At 34.4% G+C, this 25,553-nt stretch overlaps 2 protein-coding genes across 2 annotated transcripts; both read right to left on the bottom strand.

The window, feature by feature from the left end:
* Positions 1 to 2,507: 2,507 nt before the first annotated feature.
* On the bottom strand, positions 2,508 to 11,285 carry LOC143576356 (protein LUTEIN DEFICIENT 5, chloroplastic-like). Its single transcript, XM_077060462.1, has 16 exons — positions 11,118 to 11,285; positions 10,841 to 10,967; positions 10,096 to 10,312; positions 8,871 to 8,942; positions 8,640 to 8,750; positions 7,702 to 7,893; positions 7,444 to 7,605; positions 6,708 to 6,803; positions 5,909 to 6,010; positions 5,679 to 5,711; positions 5,017 to 5,097; positions 4,849 to 4,931; positions 3,701 to 3,832; positions 3,188 to 3,248; positions 2,994 to 3,059; positions 2,508 to 2,883 (listed from the first exon to the last, which is right to left on the bottom strand). Exons 1-16 carry the CDS (start codon positions 11,221 to 11,223, stop codon positions 2,722 to 2,724), a joined length of 1,803 nt encoding a protein of 600 aa, XP_076916577.1. The 5' UTR covers positions 11,224 to 11,285; the 3' UTR covers positions 2,508 to 2,721.
* A 10,932-nt stretch (positions 11,286 to 22,217) lies between these two features.
* On the bottom strand, positions 22,218 to 24,404 carry LOC143576266 (uncharacterized). Its single transcript, XM_077060400.1, has 2 exons — positions 24,269 to 24,404; positions 22,218 to 22,765 (listed from the first exon to the last, which is right to left on the bottom strand). The coding sequence occupies exons 1-2, from the start codon at positions 24,402 to 24,404 to the stop codon at positions 22,218 to 22,220; spliced, it is 684 nt and encodes a 227-aa protein (XP_076916515.1).
* Positions 24,405 to 25,553: the final 1,149 nt, after the last annotated feature.

The raw sequence follows: 25,553 nt of genomic DNA, 5'->3' as shown, positions 1-25,553 counted from the left end.
GCACGTAAAGCATATGAAAGATATAACACACAATAGAGCAAGTATTCTAAGTATCATACACTCTAGAATTTGTGGTTTGAAGATAGAGTATTATAAATCATTCTTGTTTTGGATAAGTATGCATGTTACCCCCAAAGTATAAAAGAAAACGGGGCTTGAAATGTACTCACGTGAAATAAGTAACTTGAAGGATAGTTTGCGATAATACGGGGGAAGGGTAAATTCAACGGGCAAGACCTAGATTAAAAAGGGTCTTGAGTTAGTAGATGGTTTTGAAAGCTTTAAAGTAAAATAACTTGACAAATAACATAAATAATTAAAGTTTGAAGGCTCAAATGTAAATACATAAGGCATTAAAGTAATGAATTTTTGAAAAGTAAGTTTACTCGAAGTCGGGTCTTGGTATTATATTCATTAGTTTTTACTTAACCTTTGTTAAGTAAATATTTGGGTATAATTACAATATTTCAAAGTTAAGTAGATACCAAAACGATATTTTACGAGTGTTCGGATTTGTCGGTTCGAGTCTTGATAATTGGTCAAGCTCGAAGCCGATATTCCAAAGTATTAAATGTTGTGAGATAACTCAATGAAATCAAAAGAAGCTTAACCAAGTGTGTAGTTCTATTAAGAAAAACCTTAACGTCCGTTAAGCGGGTGTTTGGCTTTGTTGGTCCAAGCTTGTTATGAAATCTAGTTGGATCCGACACACCATGTATTTTGAGAAAACAAGTTAAAACTAGTTTATAGTATAGTTTTTGAAGAAAATGAAATTCGGTGGCCCAAAACACAATTGTGTATCTTAAGCGAGTGAACTCGGTTTAGTTCGGTCATGGTTCGGTCCTTGACTCAGAATAAATTCGATGATGGTTGTCACATATCCAATGCCATAGAACTTTATTAAAATAATTTAGAAATGATAATACTCAAGTTTACTTACAACATGTTAAAATAAAGTGTTTAAACAAGAGCTCGGTTTCGGTTCGGTCCTTGACTCGGAATAAAACCAAGGATGGTTTCCACATACCCAATATCATAGAACTCATTAAAATAAACTTAAAAATAATAATACTCAAGTATTACATACAATATATTAACAATAAGGTATTAAAACAAAAGTTCGGTTTTGGTTCGGCTATTGACTCGGGATGAAACCGAGAATGGTGACCACATTCCCAATACCATTGAACTATTAAAAATGATTTGGAAACTAAAAGTAAGGACTAAACAATATGAAACAAGTTATAATAACAAGCTTTAATTAACAAGAATTAGTCAGAAGAAAAGATTAGCACTAGTTTGACCTTGAGAAGTCAAACTATCAAGAGTTTGGACAAAATACTTAGATCTAGATTGGGGAGAGTTTGAAGTGAAAGAGCAAACCCAAATGGGATGCATTGGCCTTGTTTATTTAGGGAAAGAGTGAAGGGTTGGTCATGGTGTTGTTTTTATAAAGTTTTATGCATTTGGATGGTTTAAGTTGGTCAAACAAGGTGTAAACAAACAAATATAAGTAAACCCAATATTTCATTAATAACAACGGATCTGAAAGATCAAAACGGGTCAGTTTTTTGATACAAATATAAATATAAGTTATACCGAAAATGACGAATGTTACATAACGTATTTCAAAAATATTAGAGTTTATTAAATATATCTTTTAGCTATTTTAAACAGTTTCATACACTATTTTCTTCATAAAACACGAAAACATAAACCGAGAAATCTAGGATTTTAATCAAAGTTCACGTCTTCCGATTTTAGTTCCAGATTTAGGAAAAACATGAATAATTAATTAACATCGATCTGTGATACCACATGTTGATCAGTTTTTCATTAACTTAATAGAAAACATGAATATAATATTGAAATTATGAACTTGTTAGAGCAGAGAGAGTAGTAACCCCAACAAAGAATGATGTAGACGAGATGGTTGTGGCTTGGTCGAGTTCCCATTTAGAATCTATAGTTGAGGATAGGGTTCATGGGTTCTTGAGAAAAAACCATGAGGGAGAGAGAGGAACACGATTTTTGTGTTTGATTAGGTTAAAATGTTAAAATATTTGTTTTTTTTTTTTAATTTCTATACACCAAAGGAAAAACTCTTTATTAGTTAATTAAGGTTAATATGGTCAATCAACAATTATCAAACTAATATATAATAAGGTATAATTATTATTTTGATATGTTATTATATAAATGATAATAACTAATATATAATAAGATATAATTAATATGTTCTATGTTATTATATAAATGATAATTACAACCATATTAATAAATATAATAATATAGTTATTCTTACATAACATTTTGATATTGTTTTGATATATAGATCTTCAGCAAGAGTTTTAGAAAAGAAAAATTAACTGACTGTTTTTACTAAGGGTTAAGTGTTCATCAAGTATTTTCTTTGTAGGTGTTAATGTGGTTGATGTTTTATTTTCTGTTTACAGTACTATCAATTTAATAACACCATCAATGAGCATGCACACAACACACGTAAGTGTCAACAAAACAAAAGATAGAATTATGGATATCATATTACATAAGTAAACTATATAACACAGGTCCACCACATTAAACGATTCTACTGCAATATATACTCAGCGCGCTTCATTCTCTTGGCGCTATGAAACTAGAATTGTTATTTTTGTAGTTCCTCCTATATTGTATCATATTGTGTGGATGAAAATAATGAAATGTAGGAACATCGATTTTTTAAGTAACTATGGGATTGGCTTCCGGAATGTTCACCGAGGATTCCACATTTCCCAGATTTTGTGTTTCTAGCGTAGGAACGATTGGGGGTTGCATTCTTCGTGTTACCGTCATGTTCAAACCTTCGGTTGTGTGAATCGTTGCTCCTGTTGTCATTTTCACCTGAAAAAAAGAACAGTTTCATGTTTTGTAAGGTCTTAAATTCATATTATGGGTGTTCATAAACTATTAGAACCGATACAAACTAACAGAATTTTATAAAGTTGACTTACCGGCGGTGCTCCTAATGCCATTTGAAAGTTGAACCTACGAACAAGCATCGCGACTGCAACTATTGCCTGCACGCACAATTTTTTTTTTTTTTTTTTGAACACTTATATGTTACCCAAAACTTTTAGAGCATTAGTTATGAAACATGGATGACTTATTAACATTATTATTGTATGTAATATTGTAATATGATTACCTCAAATGAAGCAAACATGTCACCAACACATTTTCTTGGTCCACCACCAAACGGTAAGTAGCTGAAACAATTCACGGCATGCAGTGACTACATAATACTTAATTCATTAAATTCATATGAATTACATCTAACATAAGAGAGCAAAATAAGTTAGGTTGAGGTTGAAGCGTTACAATTAAAAAAAAAAGTGTCAAATAAAAAATTTATATTATTTAAGTGATAATATAACAAATGATATGAAGCGTTTAGTAGGTTTTATGCATTAAAACGTTAGGTGAATTTCAACCAAAGTTCGACAATTCGACATGTTTGTTTTAAAGCTTATTATTTAAAAAATTGTTCCCAGTTGTGCCCGGTACCATTAATTTGAAATATAAAACACAATCCAGAATCTCAGATCAAATAAGGGGACGCTTGGTTCACAAATATGTTAGTATCTTACACATTTTGTTACAGAACCAGTGCCAATTATCAATTCCCAAAAAGTAAACATCGATTGAAAAAATATAGTACCTGAAGTTTTGGTTGCTCTCATTGGGATTTGGTCCATCTAAAGGCCATCTTTCGGGATTGAATTTATCTGCGTCTACCCAATGAGTCGGAGACCGATGAAGATTCCAAACAGAAATAAACAAGTCTTCACCCCTAAAAATAAATGAATAACTTCAATAATCAGTTTCATGCTAGCTGCAAATAAACTGATTAAAATACCCAATTACCCCTTCTTACAACCTAATTTGCAAGAATGCCATATTTGGGCATTTCATGTATTAATCTCTTAAATAATCTGAATTTGTCATAAACAATCCGATTATTTCAAAATAGGGGTGTCCATGGGTTGGTTTGGGTAGGTTTTGGGCTAAAGCTAAACCAAACACCGAAGTTCAGTTTCAGTGTTTATGGCTTTCACAATGGGTTTGGTTCGTTTTGTTTTTTTCAATTTTGCCATTGTGGCTTGAAATTTTTGGGCCCAAGAAAATGGCTCAAAATAATGAATTGAATTTGGGCCTGAAACTTGAGCCTAAATTTTATGTTAATTTATAATTAACTTATTATGGGTTTGGATCAAATACAAATGAACTTAACGTGCTAAACGTGAGAATCAAGTAGAGTAATTATATATACAAGTAGAGTAATTATGTAATTACATCATAGAGTAATTACATAATTACTCTATGACGTAATTAAATAATTACTCTACTTGATTCTCATGGTTAGCACATTAATTTCATTTGTACGTTAACTTTCCTACACATTTGGTCTAAAATTTTTGGGCTTCCACCATTACTTAATTTTTATAAACTACTTAACATTAGAAATATAAGCTATAATCCATAAATTCAACAAAAATTTCGGTTTTTTCAGTTTTCAGGCATGCAAAAGTACAAAACCAAACTGGAAATTTGGTTTTTTGAAGAAACATGAAACTAAACCCGTCAGTTTTGGGTTGGGTTCTGCTATCTCAGTTACTAGTAGGTCGGTTTCATGCACACCCTTGTTTTAAAATAACATAATCACAAAATCATAAATTGTGGTGGTTCATAGTAGTGTTTTAACAATTGTAGCACAAGTATAGTAAGTTAAATCATTTTCACTTCCAAAAAGACTTAAAATAAAACTCCGTAAAATAATATAATATCCCAAAACTTAAATAATTTGACCTTTTAATTGGATACTTGTCAAGAACATCATCTTCTATAGACCGCCGTATCAATACAGGAGGTTGTGGGTAAAGCCTCAAAGACTGCATTATGTATAATTACATGTAAGGGAATAAATACTATTATCTAAAGTTCTAAACCCGAATAAATAAAAATTTAATTTATTACCTCGTTAATCACTCGAGTTGTATATTTAAGTTTCTTCATGTCTTCCATTGTCGGAAACCTATCACCTAGAACCGCATCAACCTAACAAACATATCATTTTAAATAATGTATCATTTCAAAATTTAGTTAGATGTCTATATTCGTATATTACATGTAGAATGACCATTTATTAATGAATGTGGCAAATGAATCGAATGACAAAAGACGCTAAAGGACTATTTTTAACGCACACTCTTTAATCATTTTATACGATAAATAAGATTAATCATTATAATTATTTATTATAGTACACAATACAATCGGTCTGCGAAAAAATGATCATTTTAATTATTTGATACGATAATTTAGCAAAATCATAATTACTTTATTATGGTAAATAATCTTATACGATAAAATTAATGATCATTCATCTTATTTGTTACAATACATATTTAGTTTGGGAAATAAATGATCATATAATTATTCTATAGGATGAGTTAGCAAAATTATGATTATTTTTAAGATAATTCAAATTTAAATATTAGTTAAATCATTTTTAATACATACCTCTTAAATCACTTTATACTATAAAATAGATAATCATTTTAATTATTTATTACAAAATATTAGTTTGGAAAAAGATTTTTCAGGCAATGGGTAACCCAACATATGTTTTAACTAACCTCGTTTTGAAGCTTTACCATGATTTCAGGTTCCTGCAACATATCAAAGTACCCATATTTATAACGTTTATAACAACATTAATATGCTTAGGTAAGGAATTCTTGTTTCAAGATTTTTAACATTAACACGTGTTTGATGATCCTAATTAACCTTTAATGTTTGATGATAAACTTGATTAAAAAAACTATTTATTAAGGAAAATATTTTTAGAACCGTAATAGTGAGGTACCTTGGAAAGAAGATAAAAAGTCCATGTCAAAACTGCAGCGGTTGTCTCATGTCCTGCAATAAGCATTGTCATCAGATCATCCCTCAGTTGCTTGCTTGACACCTACATATCACAAACATGTTTAATGATTGATTCAAGTTACGTATTATATGATTTACTTCTAATGAGTCAATAAGGAATTTTTAAAACAATTAGCTGTGAAGAAAGCTAGTCAAATGGGTTGAAAGTAGAGGTGTGAACGAGCCAAGCTGCTCGTCAGCTACTGAGATTGGCTCGCTAAAAACTCGAATCGAGCCAAACTTATACGAGCCCAAGCCCTAGCATAAAAATAAGCTCGTTTGATAGACAACCCTTAGATTCACTCATCGAGCTCAAGTAGGCTCACCAGCCTATTATTTTATTACTTTTTAATAGTTAAATATATATTTGAATCATTTATATTAGAACAAATTGCACTCTTCGTCCTTTAGGGATAGCAAATTTCACATTTCATCCTTAAACCAAGGAGATAACATAATTCATCCTCCATGTTCACATTTTGTCACCGTTTTCGTCCTTTAGGGATAGCAAATTTCACTTTCAAAACGTGTTGAACTCTCATAAGTTAAACGAACTCGAGGTTTGACAAGCTCTCTGCTCGGCTCATTTACAACCCTAGTTGAAAGTATCCTTTTAATTCATGCAACCTACTAAACTGTAGTCATATTTAACATAACCCATTTTAACACTTGCCAAAATTACATATACTCGACCCGCCCATTTTAGAATACTTAAAGAAGTGTCAAAATAAGAATCATACATTGTCTCCTGATGCCAACAGAAAATGAAGAATACTTGGATCACTTTCATTCATGTATTCCTCATTGAACTCAACGTCCTCTTCGTCTACCATCCTCTGCATGATATGGTTAAGATGAAGACTTAAATTTGTAAAATATTATTTAAAATCAAAATGAATAGTTTTCGGATTACTAAAGTCAACCTGAAAAATTGGGTCACTATTCTATGGTATTTTCCCTATTGTATATATTACTTTTTTGTGAAATTAAAGAGATATAAAAAAAGAAACTATTGCTGGGCCAGCCCCATCCAATCCAAACCATTCAAAAAAAATTACCAATTTTGACCCCTTACCCACCGACCCGACCCATCAGATTTCCCACCTATAAATAAAAAGTAGAGGTGTCCATGGGTCGTTTTGGGCACAAACCGAATCAAACACCAAAATTTCGATTTTTCAGTTTTTGAAAGCCGTTCGATTTTGGGTCTTTTCAGCTTTGCCATTTGGGGTAAAAAAGTTTGATCGAAACAAAAATTGGGCCAAAATAATGAATTTTGGTCTAAATGTTTTTGCTAATTAGTAACTAATTAAGTTTTATAGTTCAAAATAAAAAATGAAACTCCATAAAATTATTATGTGTCTAAAAGTTTTTGTTAATTAGTAACTTTCAAACTTTGGGGACTAAATCCAAAGTTCAGGCAAAACCACAGGGACCATCTGTGTAATTTACTCTAAAACTTATTACAAGCTTTACCTTGCAAATTGCAATTAGATCATCCAATGTTGTGTTGATTAGTTTAAGAGCTCCGTTAACCTTCTTCTGCCTAGGAGAAATATCTTTCCATATCGGAATCTCCCAAGTTGGAATAGGCGAGACGCTTCGATCCTCAGCTTCTCGCAACACCGTGTATACCGCCTGTCTAAGATGATCCATCACAAAATATGAGCAAAAACGCAAAAACTAAAAATTAGAAATATCAGGCGTATTTACTAAAGTAAAACTTTAACATACCTCCACAATCCCGTTATCCGTTGTCAACGAATCAAAATCATAATTAAATACTGATTTCCCAATGATATCTAACGTTAAACGTGAAAAAAGTGATTCCATCTCCACATCCTCGCCGTTATAGGCAGCAGCATCTAGCTTTTTGCCCAGGCGGTCGGTTGCTTCTCCAAATAACCCAATCATTCTTGCTACATACTACACATGAAACCGAGATAACCGATCCGTAACCAGAAAACTGAACCGAAATAACCGAATACAAATAAAAACCGATGGTATTACTTTATGTTTTCGAAAAACCGAACTTAATAATATTAAGCTAGTAAGGTTGACCAGTACTGTTTCACCTTTTTGTAAATTTTATACAAATAAGATAATAAAAAAAATACTATTTTTAATATAATAACCTCTTTACTTTACTAAATTGTTTTAAGTAATTTTAAACATTTGAGAACATTTTGACTGCTTTTTGACCTGTTTGCACCGAACCGCTTGACACTTTGGCCATCTCCCTTTTTAACTAGGTTTTAATATTTAGCCGTGTGACGTGTGAGATAAAATAAAACCTACTTCGAAGGAATAATAAATTAACAGGTTAAAAATGCCACATCACCATATATATAAATGCAGACGGGTCAACTAGGTAAAAGTCAAATTTAAAAATAAAAAAAGTTCAAAAGCAAAGAGATCAAACTGGTTAATCAAGTGTTTGCAACCCCCCAAATTAATTAGTTAAAATAACTAGGCATTATTGTTATATCATTATTTGTAATATATTTAACATATTACTTTATTGTGAAAACTGAAAAAAAAAAAAAAAAGACACAAAAATTGTGGCAAGTGTTAATAATTAACAATAATTAAATATAATAATCCTTAATATACATACATACATACATATATATATATAAAATAACTATTAAAAATATATGAAACGATAATACCTTAAGATGTAACGCAGGAACTATAACCCGTCGTCTAACTCGCCACACCTCCCCATCAGCTGGAATTAGTCCAGTGCCCATTACAAATTCTAGAATTTCAGCTAATATACCCTAAATATCAAATATAAAGTTTACACACATTAATATTAACACAGTTTATATTATCTTTTATCAACATGAATATAACGGCTAAAATACATACAAACAACAAATCAAGAAAAAAGTGCTTACTTTTGAGTATGCCTTTGCATTGTCTCTCAATATATGTTTTGCAATGTTGGGATCAGAAACTATCAAAAAAGACTGCAATACAATACAATGCAATTAAATCAACAAGTGCACTTCTTTTAAACATTATTGGTACGTTAAAAATAATAATCTAAATCTTTTAATAAACTGGGTTAGAAGATTGTATTATAATTCATACCATTTGACCTATTTGGCTTTTAGCTTTTTTTTTCTTAATTTAACATGTTTGATGTAAAAATAATGCAGGTAAAAAACATTCTTGTTTGGCTTTTAGTTTTTGACATGTTTTTATATAAAATATATAAAACATAATTCAGGTAAAACACATTTTTGCTAACTTTTTAAACAAAATTGGCGCGTTTAAATAATAATCTGAACCTTTTATAAACAGAGCTAGAAGATTGAATATAAATTATAACTTGGCTGACTTTCAACCGGTTGCCCCCATGGGACTCATCTAACTTTTAGTTAACTTTTTTAATTTAACATGTTTTATGTAAAACAAAATCCAGGTAAAACACATTTTTGTTAACTTTTTAAATATAATTGGCGCGCTAAAAATGATTATCTGAATCGTTTAATTAACCGAGTTAAAAGATTCTATCAAAATTTAATTTGACAAGTTTGACTTTTTCACTAACGTTTTAATCTAGCATGTTTGATACAAAAGTAACAAACATAATCCAGATAAAACACATTTTCTTTTTAACTTTTTAAATATAATTGACGGGTTAAAAACAATAATCTGATACATTTAATAAACCGAATTCAAAGATTGGATTATAACTTATACCTTGGATGACTTTTAACCCGTTCCCCTGTTTGACTTTTAGCTAACTTTTTTAGTTATGACATGTTTTTATATAAGACATAACACAGGTAAAACATATGTTTGTTGACTTTTTTAAAAAAAGTAACTGATGCGTTAAAAATAATAATCTGAATCATTTAATAAACTGAGTTCAAAAATTGTATTATAAATTTATAATTTAACCTTTGGTGATTTTCAACCCTTTCACCTCGTTCACCCTATCTGACTTTTAGCTAACTCATTTAATTTGGCCCGTTGTACTTTTGGTTCACTTTTTTAATTTGACATTTTTGATATAAAACATAATCGAAATCAACCCATAAGTAAACGGGTCAAAATTGGCAACTACATCTTTTACTACATGATGAATAAGCAAGAAAATGAAAAGAGTCAAACCTTGGGACCAAAAGTCAACCTAAAAATTCCACCATATGTAAGATAAAGCTCGTACAAGGGTATAAAAAACGCCTCGCTTCGAATGGCACTAATTGCTCCTTTTGCTTCCGGAATCTTTGGATAATTTTCTCCCAAATTTATCAAATCTGATAACGGTTCGAGAAAATCCGAAGGCACGCCTAATTTTGCCAAACCACTCACCAACAACGACCCTAAACTGTTATCCCATGAAAAATAAATAAACAAGAATAAACATTAAGATTTGATTTAGTTTTTGCCAACTAGTAATCATTACTTTATTCATTAAAATTATTCCGAGAAAACTCCACCAAAACTAAGCTTTCCAAATGTTCCACTAAAGTCACTTAAACTCTTAAAAGTTTTTTTGTTCCTCTAAGGTCCACTCGTGTTTCAATCCTATGTAATATTTTTTAAAATGCTTACATCTTTCAATCCAAAGTGACTAAGTCAAAACACTTTGATGAAACATACTAGCATAGGGAGAATATTTTGGGACATCCCAAGTAAGATAAATCTCATCAATTTCTGGAACATAGATAACACAAAATCTCAATTAAACATCAATTTCTAGACATCTTAACACAAAATCTTGCATAACAATTGTCCGTTATCTATTTTAATTAAACATCAAAGTTGTAACTTCAATCAAACCAAACAACATTCACCTAATCACTAAATATGTTACTATGTTAGGCCAAAATTGTTCAATAAATAAAATCTGTACCTCGGCTGCTCAACTGTGAACTTGCCCGAAGCAATTTGGGCCGACAACTCTGCCCGCCGCCTCTCCTCTCGTGTCATCTCCTCCGGCTTCCTCCCATTTGAATACGAGCATTTAATCCGTGAAACCCCTGCCCAAAAACCCCCCAAATTACTTACACAAATAATAATATTCATATTGATATTGTAACTTAAAAAATCAATTTTAGTTAACATAATAAAACCCCCACAAATTAATTAAACTAAACAGATAATGGAATTGTAATATAAGTAAAGCATACTAGCATTTAATTTTTGGATTGGAGTGGATTTGAGTTTAAATTTTCTGGTGGTGTGGGATTGGAGATATGGAGAAGGAAATTGAAGGGTTGTTAAAGTTGAAGCCATACTCAGAGAGAGAGAGAGAGAGAGAGAGAGAGAGAGAGAGAGAGAGAGATATTATTTGATTGAGGATACAAGAAACGTGATTTTTTTATATATAATATAGACCTGTAAAGTGAATGGTACAAAGACAACGATTTTGTTGGAATGAAACAAAGAGACAAACCATGGAATCTTTTGTTTGAGAGAGAGATGGATCCCCTCCTGAGTACATTGGTCGGCAACAGCTTTGGTTTCTATCTTTCTCCTTGTCACATAATAATTAATTAATTACCGAAGATTGATTTTCATTTCATTTTTATTCGACCCATGGTCAGTAGTGACAGATACACAACAAAACTTACAACCAAAATCCCCTGGAAATTAAGCGTATGTAGGTGAGTATGAATATAGGATGATTATGTCACTGGTATTCTCTTTCACAACTTCTTTTTTTAATCCTTTAAATTGGCTACTGTTAAATTCATCATAGCGTCCTAACAGGGCATTCCTCGGTATTCATGGCTTGCAATGTAACCGGTGATGAAGAGAGCGATAGTGATTTGTCTATGGGACAGATGTCCACAATGGGTGTAGGAATCATTAAAGAGAGAACAAGATGGGAGATATGTTGTGAAGAGATACGTCCATAGAGGCGTATGGCTTGGTCGACGTCTATGCACCCTCTAAAGCTCGGTGTAAATAAATTATAATATTACATATAGAAACTTTTTTTATCATCGTATCCATAATTGTGTTTGCATCAGTGGCAGACCTAGTTTATTATTAGGGGTAGCCTTCGTTACTCCTCAACTTTTAGTTGATAGTGCAAAGAGTGTTTTTTGGGGTCTGTTTTCGTATTTCACTACCCATGAAAAAATATAGTGTTATCCTTATTTGTTTAAAAGCCAACCAATTTAAAAGTTCAACTCAATTAAAGCCTAACCGTACTTTAAAGCCCAACCAAATTAAAACTCAATAACCCTTTTCAAAAGTTATACTCATTGTTTGGAAATTGGTACTAACTAGACATCAAACAACGTTGCACAAAACACCATCACTCGACATCATGTTGAGTTTGAAGTTTTTAATACGGTTTTGGATAAGCAAATTCAAAAACTTGGAAATAGATTCAGTGAGGTCTCAACTAGTTTGTTAGAAAATATGGTTGGTTTAAATCCTTACGATTCATTTTTTAAGTTTGGCATATCTAAGATAATGACATTTTATGGGATGTATCTGAATGACTTTAGTAATGAAGAAAGAGGGTGTATTTCGGGTGATCTTACGCCCTTTTATTACATTTTAAAAGAAGATAATAAATTTGCAAAATTGGATAGAATGTATGGCATTGCTCGTGTAATGGTAGAAACTGAAAAACACACTACATTTTATTTGGTTTATTGAATATTGAAGCTAGCATTGGTTTTACCAGTTGCAATCACAACCGTTGAAAAATGTTTTTCTAGATTGAAGTTTATCAAGACGGATTTGCGCAATCTAATGGGTTATGACGATTTGAACAATGATTTAATTTGTGCGGTCGAAAGAGAAACGTTTGATAAAGTAAAAAAAAGATGATGTAATGACTCGATTTTAAGCTTTAAAAAAATGAAAAAGAAAAATCTGCACCCTTTTGTTTAAATTTATTTATTATCGTGTTTCTATTTTTGTTACGTTTACATTGTATGAAATACGGTAAAGAAAAACATTCTCGCTAAGATTGATGTCTAGATTCATCACCGATTTGCATGTCAATGGCCTTGAAAGCTAGGGCAAAAACAACGTCGTGTAGCTTTAGATAGTATGCACAGATAATTCGAGGACTTGATATTGGTTGTGTGCATACAATCATTTTCTACGAAAAAATAAAATTGATTCCAATGTGTGTTGTACACACATGAAAAGGGAATCTATTGAAATCTCAGATAAAGCTAAGGGCATGTCTGGATTTGAGTTTGAAAACAACTTATTTACCTTTTATTTTTGGAACGAAGACTTTCTTTTGTATTAAGCCACTACACTCCCTAAACTTAAAGAGTCTCGTTGTCCCACTCCGGCTAGACTATGTTGTCTTAACTAGACTCGCGTTGGCTTCAGAGTTTCACTTGTGTGTTCCCTCAACTGTCCCTTGACAGTCATGCCACCACAAGAGCAGAACTCTTTGATGTAACAGACGGTGGGATGAAATCCCGGGTGGCTCGAGATTCGAACTGAAAACCTCGCAAGAATTAGCTCAAACCCTTCATTACTATAATCCACCAAAAGTGACACTAGTAGGAATCGATCTTGGGTCTCCACTAGATAACTTAAACCTCCTACCACTAAGTCACAAGTAGAGATTTAACTTAATTACTTATTGGTTTATTTCAAAAGGCAAAACGTTAAAAATTTAATAAATAGATAAATAAAAAAATTAGTCAATCACAGAAGTCCTTTTCTTTTAGCTTTTATGTTGAGCTAGTATTATTTTGGGCTTGCATTGTAAGACAAGATCTCATGGATCTCGGTGGGCTTTTGGTAGATTTGGGCTTAGGGTTAGCAAGTGTATAAATATTGTGTAATGTTAACTGGTTGGGGTTGGACGTAGACGAGAGATAGAAATACTAGAAGTATCATTCAGTTTGTAATCCATAGTGCTTAAGCACCAGACATTGAATAAATGTGTGTTTTGAAGCATTCACATCTTGTTCTTATTGTTTATTTGCTTTATATCGAATCCATTCGTTGTTAGATTCCGCATAACAACGATTTCACGTGATATCACATTGAAATATCCATCTAGGGACTTACAAATTGGTATCAGAGCCTATTGACCTATTCTAGGCTCGGGTTGTGATATCACGGATTCAAAGAGTGTGTTTGGTGTTTCCTTTGGGGTCTGTGTTGGCTTAATTTCCGGTGAATTGTTCACCGGAGAAGGTAGAAAGTATTTTTTTTTTATAGGGATTGAGTTTAATTTGGTTAAAATTCAAATCCCATTCATTTCGGGATTTAATTTGTTGCCAAATTTACTTGGTCAAAGCTTCTTTGGGAGTTCTCTGCCTTGTTTGGTCATTCTCGGGCACAACAAGGTGTTTTTGGGTTATATTAACTGTCCTCGGGTGAGGATTAGGGGATTTCGGCCAATTTCTTGTGTTCTCGGTTTTTTGGTTCTCTATTACTTGGGTTCTCTAGACAATTGTGGTGTTCTCGGCTAAGACTATTGTCATCAGTTAAGAGTTTTCGGTCAATTTTCAGGTGTTCTCAGTTGACTTTCAGGGTTCTCGATCAACTTTAAGTGTTCTCGGTTGACTTCCAGGGTTCTCGGTCAACTTTCAGGGTTCTCGGTTTCAGTTTGGATCTGAGCCTGGACTTTGGTGGGTTTTAGTCGTTGGGTTTTCGGTTTCTGTCTTTGGGCATGTTCTGTTGGATCTGATCCTTGGACTTATTTTTTAACTTTTGTTTGAAATGGACCAATTAACTAATACTTCCACTATTGTTGCACTACATCAAGAATTAAACTCCAACATGGGTACTGCTACTCGTGTACCTCGTTTACTGTCTCATGAGGGGTTTACCGAGTGGAAGTTCAGATTTGAAAAATATGTGAAAATGAAAGATGCGAAGATTTCGAGGAGCATTGTTCAGGGCCTTCAAGTTATTACTTATTAACGAGAAAATTCTGATGAGGTGGTTGTGAAGCCTGTCGAATTGTATGTCGACGCAGATTTTGAGAAGATTGAAGAGGATGAAAAGGATCTTGCTACCTTAACTATTACATTTTCACCTGAAATTGCCTTGGGATTTAGAGAGTTACAGTCTGCCAAGGCTTTATGGGAAGCTCTTATTGAAGTGTATGAGGGAAATGAGAACATGTGAAGAAGCCAACAAGATATCTTACGATAAAAGTTTAACATGTTTAATCACGTTCAGGGAGAGTCTTTAGAAACACAGCTGCAGAGATTTATATCACTAGTCACTGAAATGCGATCCGCAAACATAAACTTGACGGCTGTTGAGACAAATAATAAGTTGGTCAACTCCCTGCCACAAAGCTGGGATATGAATGTTGAGTTTATTAAGAAGAAAAAGGATCTTGTCCGGCTAACCTTATCAGAAGTAATGGCAATCATTAAATCATGTGACATGGATGATACGCAATGTGCAATAAATCATGCCAATTCTTACAATGCAGGCGGCTACAGTGTCTCTTCTAATAATGCTCTTATGTCACAAGACAATTTCTCTATGTTTAAATCCTCTCAGGGTCAGTATGCACAGCCTCAGCAATCTCAAAATGGTTTCTCAATGTTTAAGTCTGCTCAAGGTCAATTCACTCAGCCACTACCACAGCCAACTCCCGTGTTCTTTCCACAACCTGTTCAACAACCTGGTTTTGTTACTAAGCCCTAGTCAACTATTGCATCTTCCAGTCAGTCTCCACTCAGATTCCCACTATCTCAAAGGAGACTCAAGAAAACATTGCCTTGATGGTAGGATTCATGAATTGCTACAATGCTTTTCTTGCAGGAGATTTGGTTCAACCAGTTGCAGCTGCTGAGTTAGATCAAATCCATCCTGATGATGTGGAGGAAATGGACATCTCTTGGCAGATAGCCATAGCAGTGTTTCGAGAAAGAAATTTACCAAGAGAACAGGCAGAAACAACTGAAATGTGCCAGCTAACCAGAAGGTGGGATTTAACAAAGACACTCTGAGGTGCTACAACTAGTCACAAGCTGGGTCACTTCGCTCGTGAGTGCACTAATCCAACTAAGGAGGGAAACAGAGAAAGGACATTGGTTCCGGTGAGCAATGCAAGATGAGAAAATACAGCTGGTTCAAATGAAAGTGAACGGGGATTGGTAGCTCAACAGTTTTCTTGGAATGACCAGATGGCAGCTCTCATCATCAGCAATCAGACTGCCAACGTTGCCCGGATTGATGTTGCTGAAGAAGCAAACGATGCTGAGGAACAAGTTAAGGAACTTCAGTTTACCTTCATGGCTTTCAGTTCTTCCAGCTCATCTAAGGTAAGTTCTGAATAATGTTCTCAATCTTGTGTTAATAAGGTAGATTTATATAAATCTCACAATAGTAACTTTAATTGATAAATTGAGGGAATAAAACATGAAAACTTCACTCTTAAGAAATTTGAAAAGCCTTTAAAAGAAAAACTTGAGGCACAACAAAAGGATTTCTATAAACTCCAGTCCGACTTTAGCATTAAATGTTGTCACCACTTAAATGCTAAACAGAAAATTGCTGAATTAACCGTCGAATTAGAAGCTTCTAAGTTAGAGATTGCTAAGTTAACTAATAAATTTGGAAATGCTGAATTCAATTTTAAGAAATTCGATGTCTCTAGTGTTGTTGTTGAGTCCATGATTGAAAAGCAATTAAAATGGAAAGAAAACAAGGGTGAGGGTATTGGGTACAGTGTGGTCCCCCCTCCATATAATGACAACTACACTTGACTTCCTCTTACCAAAGAAGAGGAAGAAATAGAAAAGTTTATGCAGTATGGTAAACCAACTAAAAATGGCAAAGGTGCTCTTGGTTCAGTAAAAGCTACTTAATCAACCTCAAGGGTGAATGATACTAATGTGTTTACTTCATGTGCAGATGAAGTAATTGTTGAGGATTGGACTGATGAGGATATTTACATATTTTGAAAAATAAAGGCATTAATTCTAATGTTCATCTAAATTTGCCTGTTTTGGATTCTATTACTTCACATGTTTGTGTGAGCTTTGTTTTTAAGAGCAAAGACAATTGTGTGTTTGGTTCTTCTAAAACTTTTAAATTTGGTGGTGTGTTTTTGAATAAATTTGATAAAACTAAAAGTTCTCATAAACATTTATCACCTAAGTTTGTTAAAGAAAGAAGCTCATGTGTTCACAATTGTGATAAATCAAGTGATTAGACAAGTGTCCGATACAAAGCGAGACAAACCAGCTCACACAAGAGATTAAGACCTAGAGTAGACCACAATGAATTTTATGTTAAACGTCAAACATGTTTTAACTGTGGCATTCTTGGTCATATTGCTAGAAATTGTCCACACCGTCCATATATCCCATATTATGGATATCATCAGAGGAATATGCCTCGAAATACCTCCTACAAGCACACCTCCAATAAATCAAGGTATTATGAGGCAAATCCCTCTGACGGTGATTGGAAAAGAAACAAGGCTGACAGGTGAAGTTCGTATCAGACCAAGCCTAATGTGTTTCAGAAGCGTGGTGGAAACTCGGCTTCGGTCCCGAGAGCAAATTCGGCCTCTAGACCAAAATCAATTTGGAAGTCAAAGTCAAATATGTTTTCCGCTTGCAAATCGGAGACTAAGTCAACCGTTCATACAAGTAACAAAGTTTTAAAATCCAAATATGAATGGTTTCCTAAATATCTGGTGACCAAGCAATCTTGTTCAATCTTAGATAATCAGGAAGACATGTCATGGCAACCGGTGACACGCTTAGATAAATCAGGCCTACCCAGAACTACTATGGACTAGGTACCAAAAACTAACTAATCTCGCACATCGTGCATGAACAGCTATGGAGGAATATAATCAGGCCTTGGTATGTTGATAATGGTTGTTCCAGACACATGACATGAGACATCTCCCAATTGCATGAAATTCAAATATTTAATGGAGGGTATGTTTCCTTTGTGGGGGGAGAAAATGGAAAGATCACACAGAAGGGTACTGTAAGTAATGGTGTTCTTAAATTTGAAAATGTCAATTTTGTTCTAGAATTGAAACACAATCTGCTCAGCGTCTCGCAGATCTGTGATAAAGGGTTTTCAACTCATTTCACTAACAAAGAATGTTTAATTTTAAAACCTGGTATCATTATACCAGAAGATTGGGTTCTTGTTCGATCACAAATAAAAGATAATGCTTACGTGATCGACATGAACAAAAAATATTCTTGATGAAATCACTTGTCTATTTTCAAAAGTGTCAGAACATAATGCCATGCTTTGGCATCGTCATCTTGGCCATGCAAACATTAAAAACTTAGACCGTCTTGCTAAAAATGACTTGGTGCATGGTTTTCCTGTCAAGGATTTTGTAACAATTGAGAAATGTGTAGCTTGTGCTTTGGGCAAACATAATCGTAAGTCTCACAAGCCAAAACTAGTTAATACCATATCCTCGGTTTTTCAATTGCTACATATGGATCTGTTTGGTCTGGTTCATGTCTTGAGTCTTTCTCGCGGCTCTTATTGTTTGGTTATTACTGATGACTACTCACGTTTTACTTGGGTGTTTTTCTTGTTAAATAAGAGTGAAATTGCAGAATTGATAAAACGCTTTGTGTTGCTCATGGAGAACTAACTCAATCTAAAGCTAAAAGGAATTCTTTGTGACAACGGCACATAATTCAAGAACTCAACGTTGAACTATTTTTATGCCGAAAAAGAATTACTTAGACAGTACAGCTTAGCTCGCACACCGCAACAAAATGGAGTTGCTGAGAGAAGGAACAAAACTCTTATCAAGGCTGCAAGGACTATGTTGTGTGATTCAAACCTACCTCTGTTTTTCTGGGTTGAAGCGGTCAACACAGCCTGTTATGTTCAAAAACAGGTGTCACAACCAGAAGTCAGACAGGACACATCAACAGTTGTTTATTTTCCTGTTTCATCTCTCAGATTGAACATAAGTTAGTTGAAATGGCTTTACAAGAACCAAGCTGGGTGGACGCCATGCATGAAGAATTGAATCAATTTGAGAAACTCAAGGTTTGGAGATTGGTTGAGCTGCCCGTCGGGAAGAAGGCTTTAGATACAAGATGGGTTTTGCGTAACAAGCAAGACGATACTGGGGCTATTGTTCGAAACAAATCACGGCTTGTGGTTCGTGGTTTTCGACAGGTTGAAGGTTTAGACTACACTAAAGTGTACGCTCCACTAGCTCGTCTTGAAGCTGTCACACCCCGACTTAGGGCCTAGAAGTGTGAACAATAGCTGGTACTTGTTTTGTAAATATATCAGAGTTTATGGTTAATTTTTAGCGGAAGACTTTAAATTGATTAGACTATTAATTTACATTGAAAATTTTCGTGGGAATTAAATACCCAAGTATTCGTTTACAGAATATGTGTTTATATTACGAGGATTTTAATATCAAAAGGTTGAGCCATCTTGTAACGCGCTTCTAACTCTACGACGACTCCAATCCTTGCTACTTCTTATAAGTACTTAATTACCTGCATTGGGTTGGGAAAATGCGTCAGCTATGTGCTGGTGAACACGTATGACTCCAAAAATAACTAAATAACAGTTACAATACAAACATAGTTTTCTATACAAGCTCAGCAGAAGTATTTCTACTTCCGGGATTTGTACCACTACCCTACACACACGAAAGTGTTCCCGAGCCACGTAGCCCCTAATGGAGAATTAGTTATAACTGTTAGCCCGCGACCACGTAGCCTTTGACTGTTTAGGCTGAACAGTTATGTATGGATCCAGACACATGTGTAATTGGTTTGAGTAGCTTTTATTTTCTATTATATATTATAACGTTTTAGATATCACGTAATCTCAGGTAAATGTTGACTGACTCTTTAAGACAAACAACCCGTTCATCTTATAGAGTATAAATATATTTTGACTGTTTATAAAGGTTAATGTATTCACCTATACCGTCAGCGCGTTTGAAACCTTTCTTGATTGAGAATGATATTAACCTATACATAAATAGGTTTGTATAAATATTTGAATGATGTTTATTGATTAAGCTATTACTCTTAAGCTTAACCTTCATAAAGTTTACAACTTTGTTTGTGAATGAAAACACTTTGTAATATGTGATGTTTGATATAGCATGCTTTGGCTTAATAGGTTCTAACACGTTGGTAAGTTTCTCCTGGTAAGTAAACGGGTCCCACTGTTGATTGGGATTTATAAGAATTACTTTTCATTAGGCAAAAAACTCACTACTAGTGATACCCCCCTTACAGTTTACTACATGCCCGTCAAAAATTTATTTTTTGTTAATATTACTTCATTAAGAAGTAACGTCTATAAAAAACTCATTATGAATGTTTATAAAATACTTTCAAGGTTAAAGGTCATAGCCTCAATTAAAATATAAGTTATAACTTGAATAACTTAAACATAACTCCTACCTAGTATCTAGACTCAAAATGATAAGAAAAGAGACTTGACGGGTTGGATCTTGATCTAAACTTGCTTATATGATTGTTAACTTGTTTATGGCTTCAAGACTTGCACAAAATTTGAGAAAACGGAATCTTGGCTCGTCGTAACGACCGGGCACACTAGCCTAGGTTGACGATGTGAAACTGAGAGTGATTTGGGATGAGAATGCCTCAATGCCCGTCACCCCCTTTTATAGGCGGATTTTATAACCCGTCGCGATACGCGATGGGTTTCTTTTAAACCCATTGTGTAGTGCGACGCCGCAAATTTACACCGTCAATCCATGTGATGACACGTGGTCAGTCAAATCTTGCCACGTGTTGACACATGGTTGGACAGGTGTACTAGATTACTTAGAGGTATCACGTATCGCGATGATCCTATGGGTTTGGTCATCGTGTATCGCGTAACCGCCAAATTTTTGATTTGAGTGCAATTCCATCACGTTCGATGGGTATACGTATATCCCGTCGCGTATCACGATGAGATAAAGTTTTCATAATTTTCATTCTAAGAACCTAGACTTTATAAGTTGGCATTTTAGATAAATTCTATAACGGCTATCTACGTGGTGTTACATCCTCCCTACCTTTTGAATAATCTCGTCCTCGAGTATTATTGGATTAGATAGGGATATTTCTTCTTCATTTTTGACTCGAGCTCCCACGTATACTTGGGTCCTCGTCCCATTTAACTTTTACTAACATGAGTCGCTTGCGTTTGAGGAACTTGATCATGTTGTCTTCAATTTGAATCAGTTGCTCTACAAACTTAAGCTTTTCGTTGATTTTAACGTCCTTCAAAGGCCTTGCAAGAGTTTCATCGGCTAAACACTTGGATTGGTTAGACACATGAAATACGTTATGAATGCCTTTCATTTCCTCGGGTAATTCTAGTCGATAAGCAACCGGTCCAATTCGTTCAAGTATTCTGAATGGTCCAACGAAGCATGGACTCAATTTTCCTTTCTTCCCAAATCGTACTACACCTTTCCAGGGTGATACCTTGAGTAGTACTCTATCGCCTTCTTTGAATTCTAATGGTTTACGACGAATGTCCGCATAGCTCTTTTGTCTATCTCTTACCGTTTTCAATCGTTCACGAATTTGCATTACTTGATCAGTGGTTCTTTGAACAATTTCAGCATTTGATAATTGATTATCACTTGTTTCAAACCAACATACAGGTGTTATGCATGTTTGTCCATACAAATATTTGAATGGTGCCATTTGGATACTCGTATGATAATTATTGGTGTACGAGAATTCCATCAGAGAAAGATGAGTATCCCAACTCCCTCCTAAATCAATTACATAGGCACAAAGCATGTCTTCCAAAGTTTGAATCGTACGTTCACTTTCTCCATCTGTTTGGGGGATGATATGTAAAACTTAGGTTTAGTCGACTCCCCATTTCCTTTTGAAATCTTGACAAAAAATTTGTAGTAAAACGACTATCTCTATAGGATATAATGGATAGCGGCACACCAGGTAAAGATACTATGTTTTCCACATATAATTGTGCTAGTTTATCCATGCTATATGTTTCTTGTATTGGAATGAAATGAGCAGACTTGGTAAGTCTATCTACAATAACCTAGATTGCATCATTTTAACGAGAAGTTTTGGGTAACTTCATAATGAAATCCATGCTTATCATATCTCATTTCCATATTGGTATTTCCAGTTGTTGTAGTAATTAGGCTTTTGATGTTCGGCTTTTAGTTTGGAACAGGTTAGGCATTTTGCGACATATAGGGAAATATCCTTTTCCATACCAATCCACCAATATCCGTCTTTCAAATTGTGATACATCTTGTCACTGCCTGGATTCATCATGTACTTTGACTTATGTGCTTATTCAAGAATCTTATCTCTTAAATTTCTAATTATTGGTACCCAGATTCTTTTGCCAAGTCTAAGTATTTTGTCGCTTCCTTTCACCAATTGATCGATGGTACCATTTTCTTTCTCGAATTTAATATTTCCTTCTTCCAGTACTAACTTTTGAGCATCTTTAATCTGATTAGCTAAATCAATTATAAGTTCCAATCTAAGAGCTCGGACTCTCTTGGGCTTATCATGTTGCTTTCTACTTAAAGCGTCATCCACTACATTGGATTTTCCTTCATGATATACGATCTCACAGTCATAATCATTGAGAGTTTTCATCCAACGCCTTTTTCTAATATTTAATTTCTTTCGATCAAATACATGCTTCAAACTTTTGTGATCAGTGTATATTGTAAACTTTACACCATACAGATAATGTACCCATAGTTTCAACGCGAAAATTATAGCGACCAATTCAAGATCATGTGTGGCGTAATTCTTTTCATGAACTTTTAATTGTCTCGAAGCATAAGAAATAACTTCCTTTCCTTGCATCAGAACACATCCCATGCCTGTGTGCAAGGCATCACAGTAAATGATAAAGTTATCCAATCCTTCTAGCAAGGCCAAGATACGTGCATTGGTTAACTTTTGTTTAAGTGTTTCGAATGCTTCTTCTTGTTTTGGTCCCCATTCAAACTTAATTGATTTCCTAGTGAGTGAAGTTAACAAAACCGTTATTCTAGAAAAGTCTTGAAGAAATCTTAGGTAGTGTTTGGCTAATCCTAGAAAGCTTCTGACTTGTGTCGGTGTTTTGGGTTTCTCCCATTTTGTAATAGCTTCAGTGTTTGATGGGTCTACTTGAATACCTTTTTCGTTTACAATATGACCAAGAAATTGAACTTCCGGTAACCAAAATTCACATTTAGAGAATTTGGCATACAACTTCTCTTTCCTTGAGGTTTCAAGTATACCCTTGAGATGAACTTGATGATCTTGTTTGGACTTGGAGTAAATAAGAATGTCATCAATAAATACGATAACAAACTTATCACGATGTGGTTTGCAGATACGGTTCATCATGTTCATTAAAGCCGCCGGAGCATTAATGAGTCCAAAAGGCATAACGGTGAACTCATAATGTCTGTATCTGGTTCTAAACGTTGTCTTTGGTATATATTCTTCTTGCACTTTCCCATTGATGATATCTCGACCTGAGATCATTTTTGGAAAAATGGCTTGCCCCTTGAAGTTGATCAAACAGATCATCGATTCTTGGTAATGGGTACTTGTTCTTGATTGTAACTTTATATAGCTCTTGATAATATATGCACATTCTCATCGATCCATCCTTTTTCTTAACAAACAGAATTGGAGCTCCCCATGGTGACGAACTTGGTCGTATGAATCCTTTTTCCAAAAGTTCATCTAACTGTTTCTTCAACTCTTTCATTTCAATGGGTGATAATCTATATGGGGATTTTGCTACTGGCGAAGTTCCTGGTATGAGGTCAATTCTAAACTCTACTTCCTTATCTAGTGGGATTCCAGGTAGTTCGTCAGGAAACACATCTTTGAATTCGGATACAACTGGCACCTCTTCCATCTTCTTGGGTTCGTGTTCTTTGGTTACGTAGGCCATGAATGCAAGGCATCCCTTACCTAAGCAAATTCTTGCTTTTATTTTTGAGATTATTCCTACTTATCTCTCCTCTTTATCTGCAGTGATACGAATGGTTTTATTATTAGATGTTTGAATGTCAATGGCTTTATCATTACATAGGATACGAGCTTGATTAGTTGATAACCAATCCATACCTAAAACTACATCAAAACCTGCAAATGTCATGGGTAACAATCGTACAGGTTTGATGTGATTAGCTAAAGAAATTGTTGCATTATTTAAAGCCTCGGTTATTCTACTCACATTTCCTTTAGTAGTTTCAACTTCATAATGCTTATCTAATTTAACTAGATGTTCATTAATAGACTACATAACTTATAATCTTTAAAACTCTGGTTCACACCTGAGTCAAACAAAACTCTAGCATAAACTTTATTGATAGAAAACGTACCTGTGATCACGTCTGGTATGCCCGCAGCCTTCTGAGTATCAAGCATGAAGACACGCGCGTTCCTTTTCTTGGCATCAGCCTTGACACCACTACCACTTGCACCAGCCGCTGTTGTTGTCGTCTTCCTTTCATACATTCAGTACTAAAATGCCCCTTTTTCTCCACAATCAAAACATACCACGACCTTTCTCTTACAATCAGCCTCAACATGACCCGTCTTTTCGCTGAAATTACATACGATGGTGTTAGATTGTTGAAGACATTTACCAAAGTGTCTCCTACCACAAGATTTGCAAATCGGACGGTTGTATATGAATGTTCCTTCCCTCTTTCTGTCAACCTTTCTCATCTTTCATCCATCATCTTTCTTCTGTTCATCCCTATTAATGATCATCCCGACCAACTCCATGGTAAACTCTGTCGTGGACGGAATATGAGAACGGACCAAATCACGTATCTCGATTGGTAGTTCGTAAATATACCGTGTCACTTTATTAAATTCATGACTAAATGTGGAACAAATGTACATAGAAATATACATCTTTTCGGCATCAAATAATCTCTAAAAACTGCAATTTCTATCAAATAACATAGCATAAAAGGCTACTTATCATAATAAAACATAATTTCAGGTGAAACCAAACCCCAAACGAAGAAACGAGCAAAAAGACGAAGAAAAACAGAAGAAAACACAAGAAAACAAAGAAACACGCCCCCGTGTCTCAAGAAACACGCCCCCATGCTTCTGACACAAGAAAAGACAAAATCTGGGAAACAAAAACACGGGGCCGTGCTCAGCATGCACGGATCCGTGGACGGAAATGCAGAAAAGACAAAGAAGAATTGAGCACATGTCACTAAAAACCACGGGGCCGTGCCTTCTAACCACGGGGCCGTTGCCACCTCACACAAAAGACAAAACAAATCTGGCACATGTCATAAATATACACGGGGCCGTGCTCATCATGCACGGGGCCGTGCTTCATCATCCAGATTGCCTATAAATAGTGGCTCATGTTGGATTCATCAAGTGTGCCTTGAAAAGAATCCTCTCCGGTTTTCACTTATAAAAACACACACTAACACTCACCTTGAAGATCTAGTGAAGAGTTTGAAGGTTTGGAGGTCATCACCACTAATCATCATCATCAACCATCATTACCATCATTAAGAAGAAAGATTCATCTACATTTGGTTAGATTGTTCCAAGTTTAATCACGTATTTGTTATTATCAATCATCTTAATATTTATCATTATGCTCATTATGAGCTAAACTCCTTTAAC

The sequence above is a fragment of the Bidens hawaiensis genome, unplaced genomic scaffold (genome assembly GCF_021521415.1).
Source record: "Bidens hawaiensis isolate Kalapana, Puna unplaced genomic scaffold, B.hawaiensis_p1.1 tig00001440_1, whole genome shotgun sequence".
NCBI lineage: Eukaryota > Viridiplantae > Streptophyta > Magnoliopsida > Asterales > Asteraceae > Bidens > Bidens hawaiensis.
The sequence above is the reverse complement of the archived record's forward strand: the minus strand, read 5'-3'. Positions and strand labels throughout refer to the sequence as shown.

Coding starts and splice junctions, on each gene's coding strand:
- LOC143576356 (XM_077060462.1), bottom strand. CDS start 11,223: ATGGCTTCAACTTTAACAACCCTTCAATTTCCTTCTCCATATCTCCAA. Junction 6,011..6,707: donor TGTTGGCATCAGGAGACAAT/GTATGATTCTTA, acceptor TGTGATATGTAG/GTGTCAAGCAAGCAACTGAG. Junction 5,712..5,908: donor CTTTTTATCTTCTTTCCAAG/GTACCTCACTAT, acceptor GATATGTTGCAG/GAACCTGAAATCATGGTAAA.
- LOC143576266 (XM_077060400.1), bottom strand. CDS start 24,404: ATGTATGAAAGGAAGACGACAACAACAGCGGCTGGTGCAAGTGGTAGT. Junction 22,766..24,268: donor CATACCAGACGTGATCACAG/GTACGTTTTCTA, acceptor CCTTGCACACAG/GCATGGGATGTGTTCTGATG.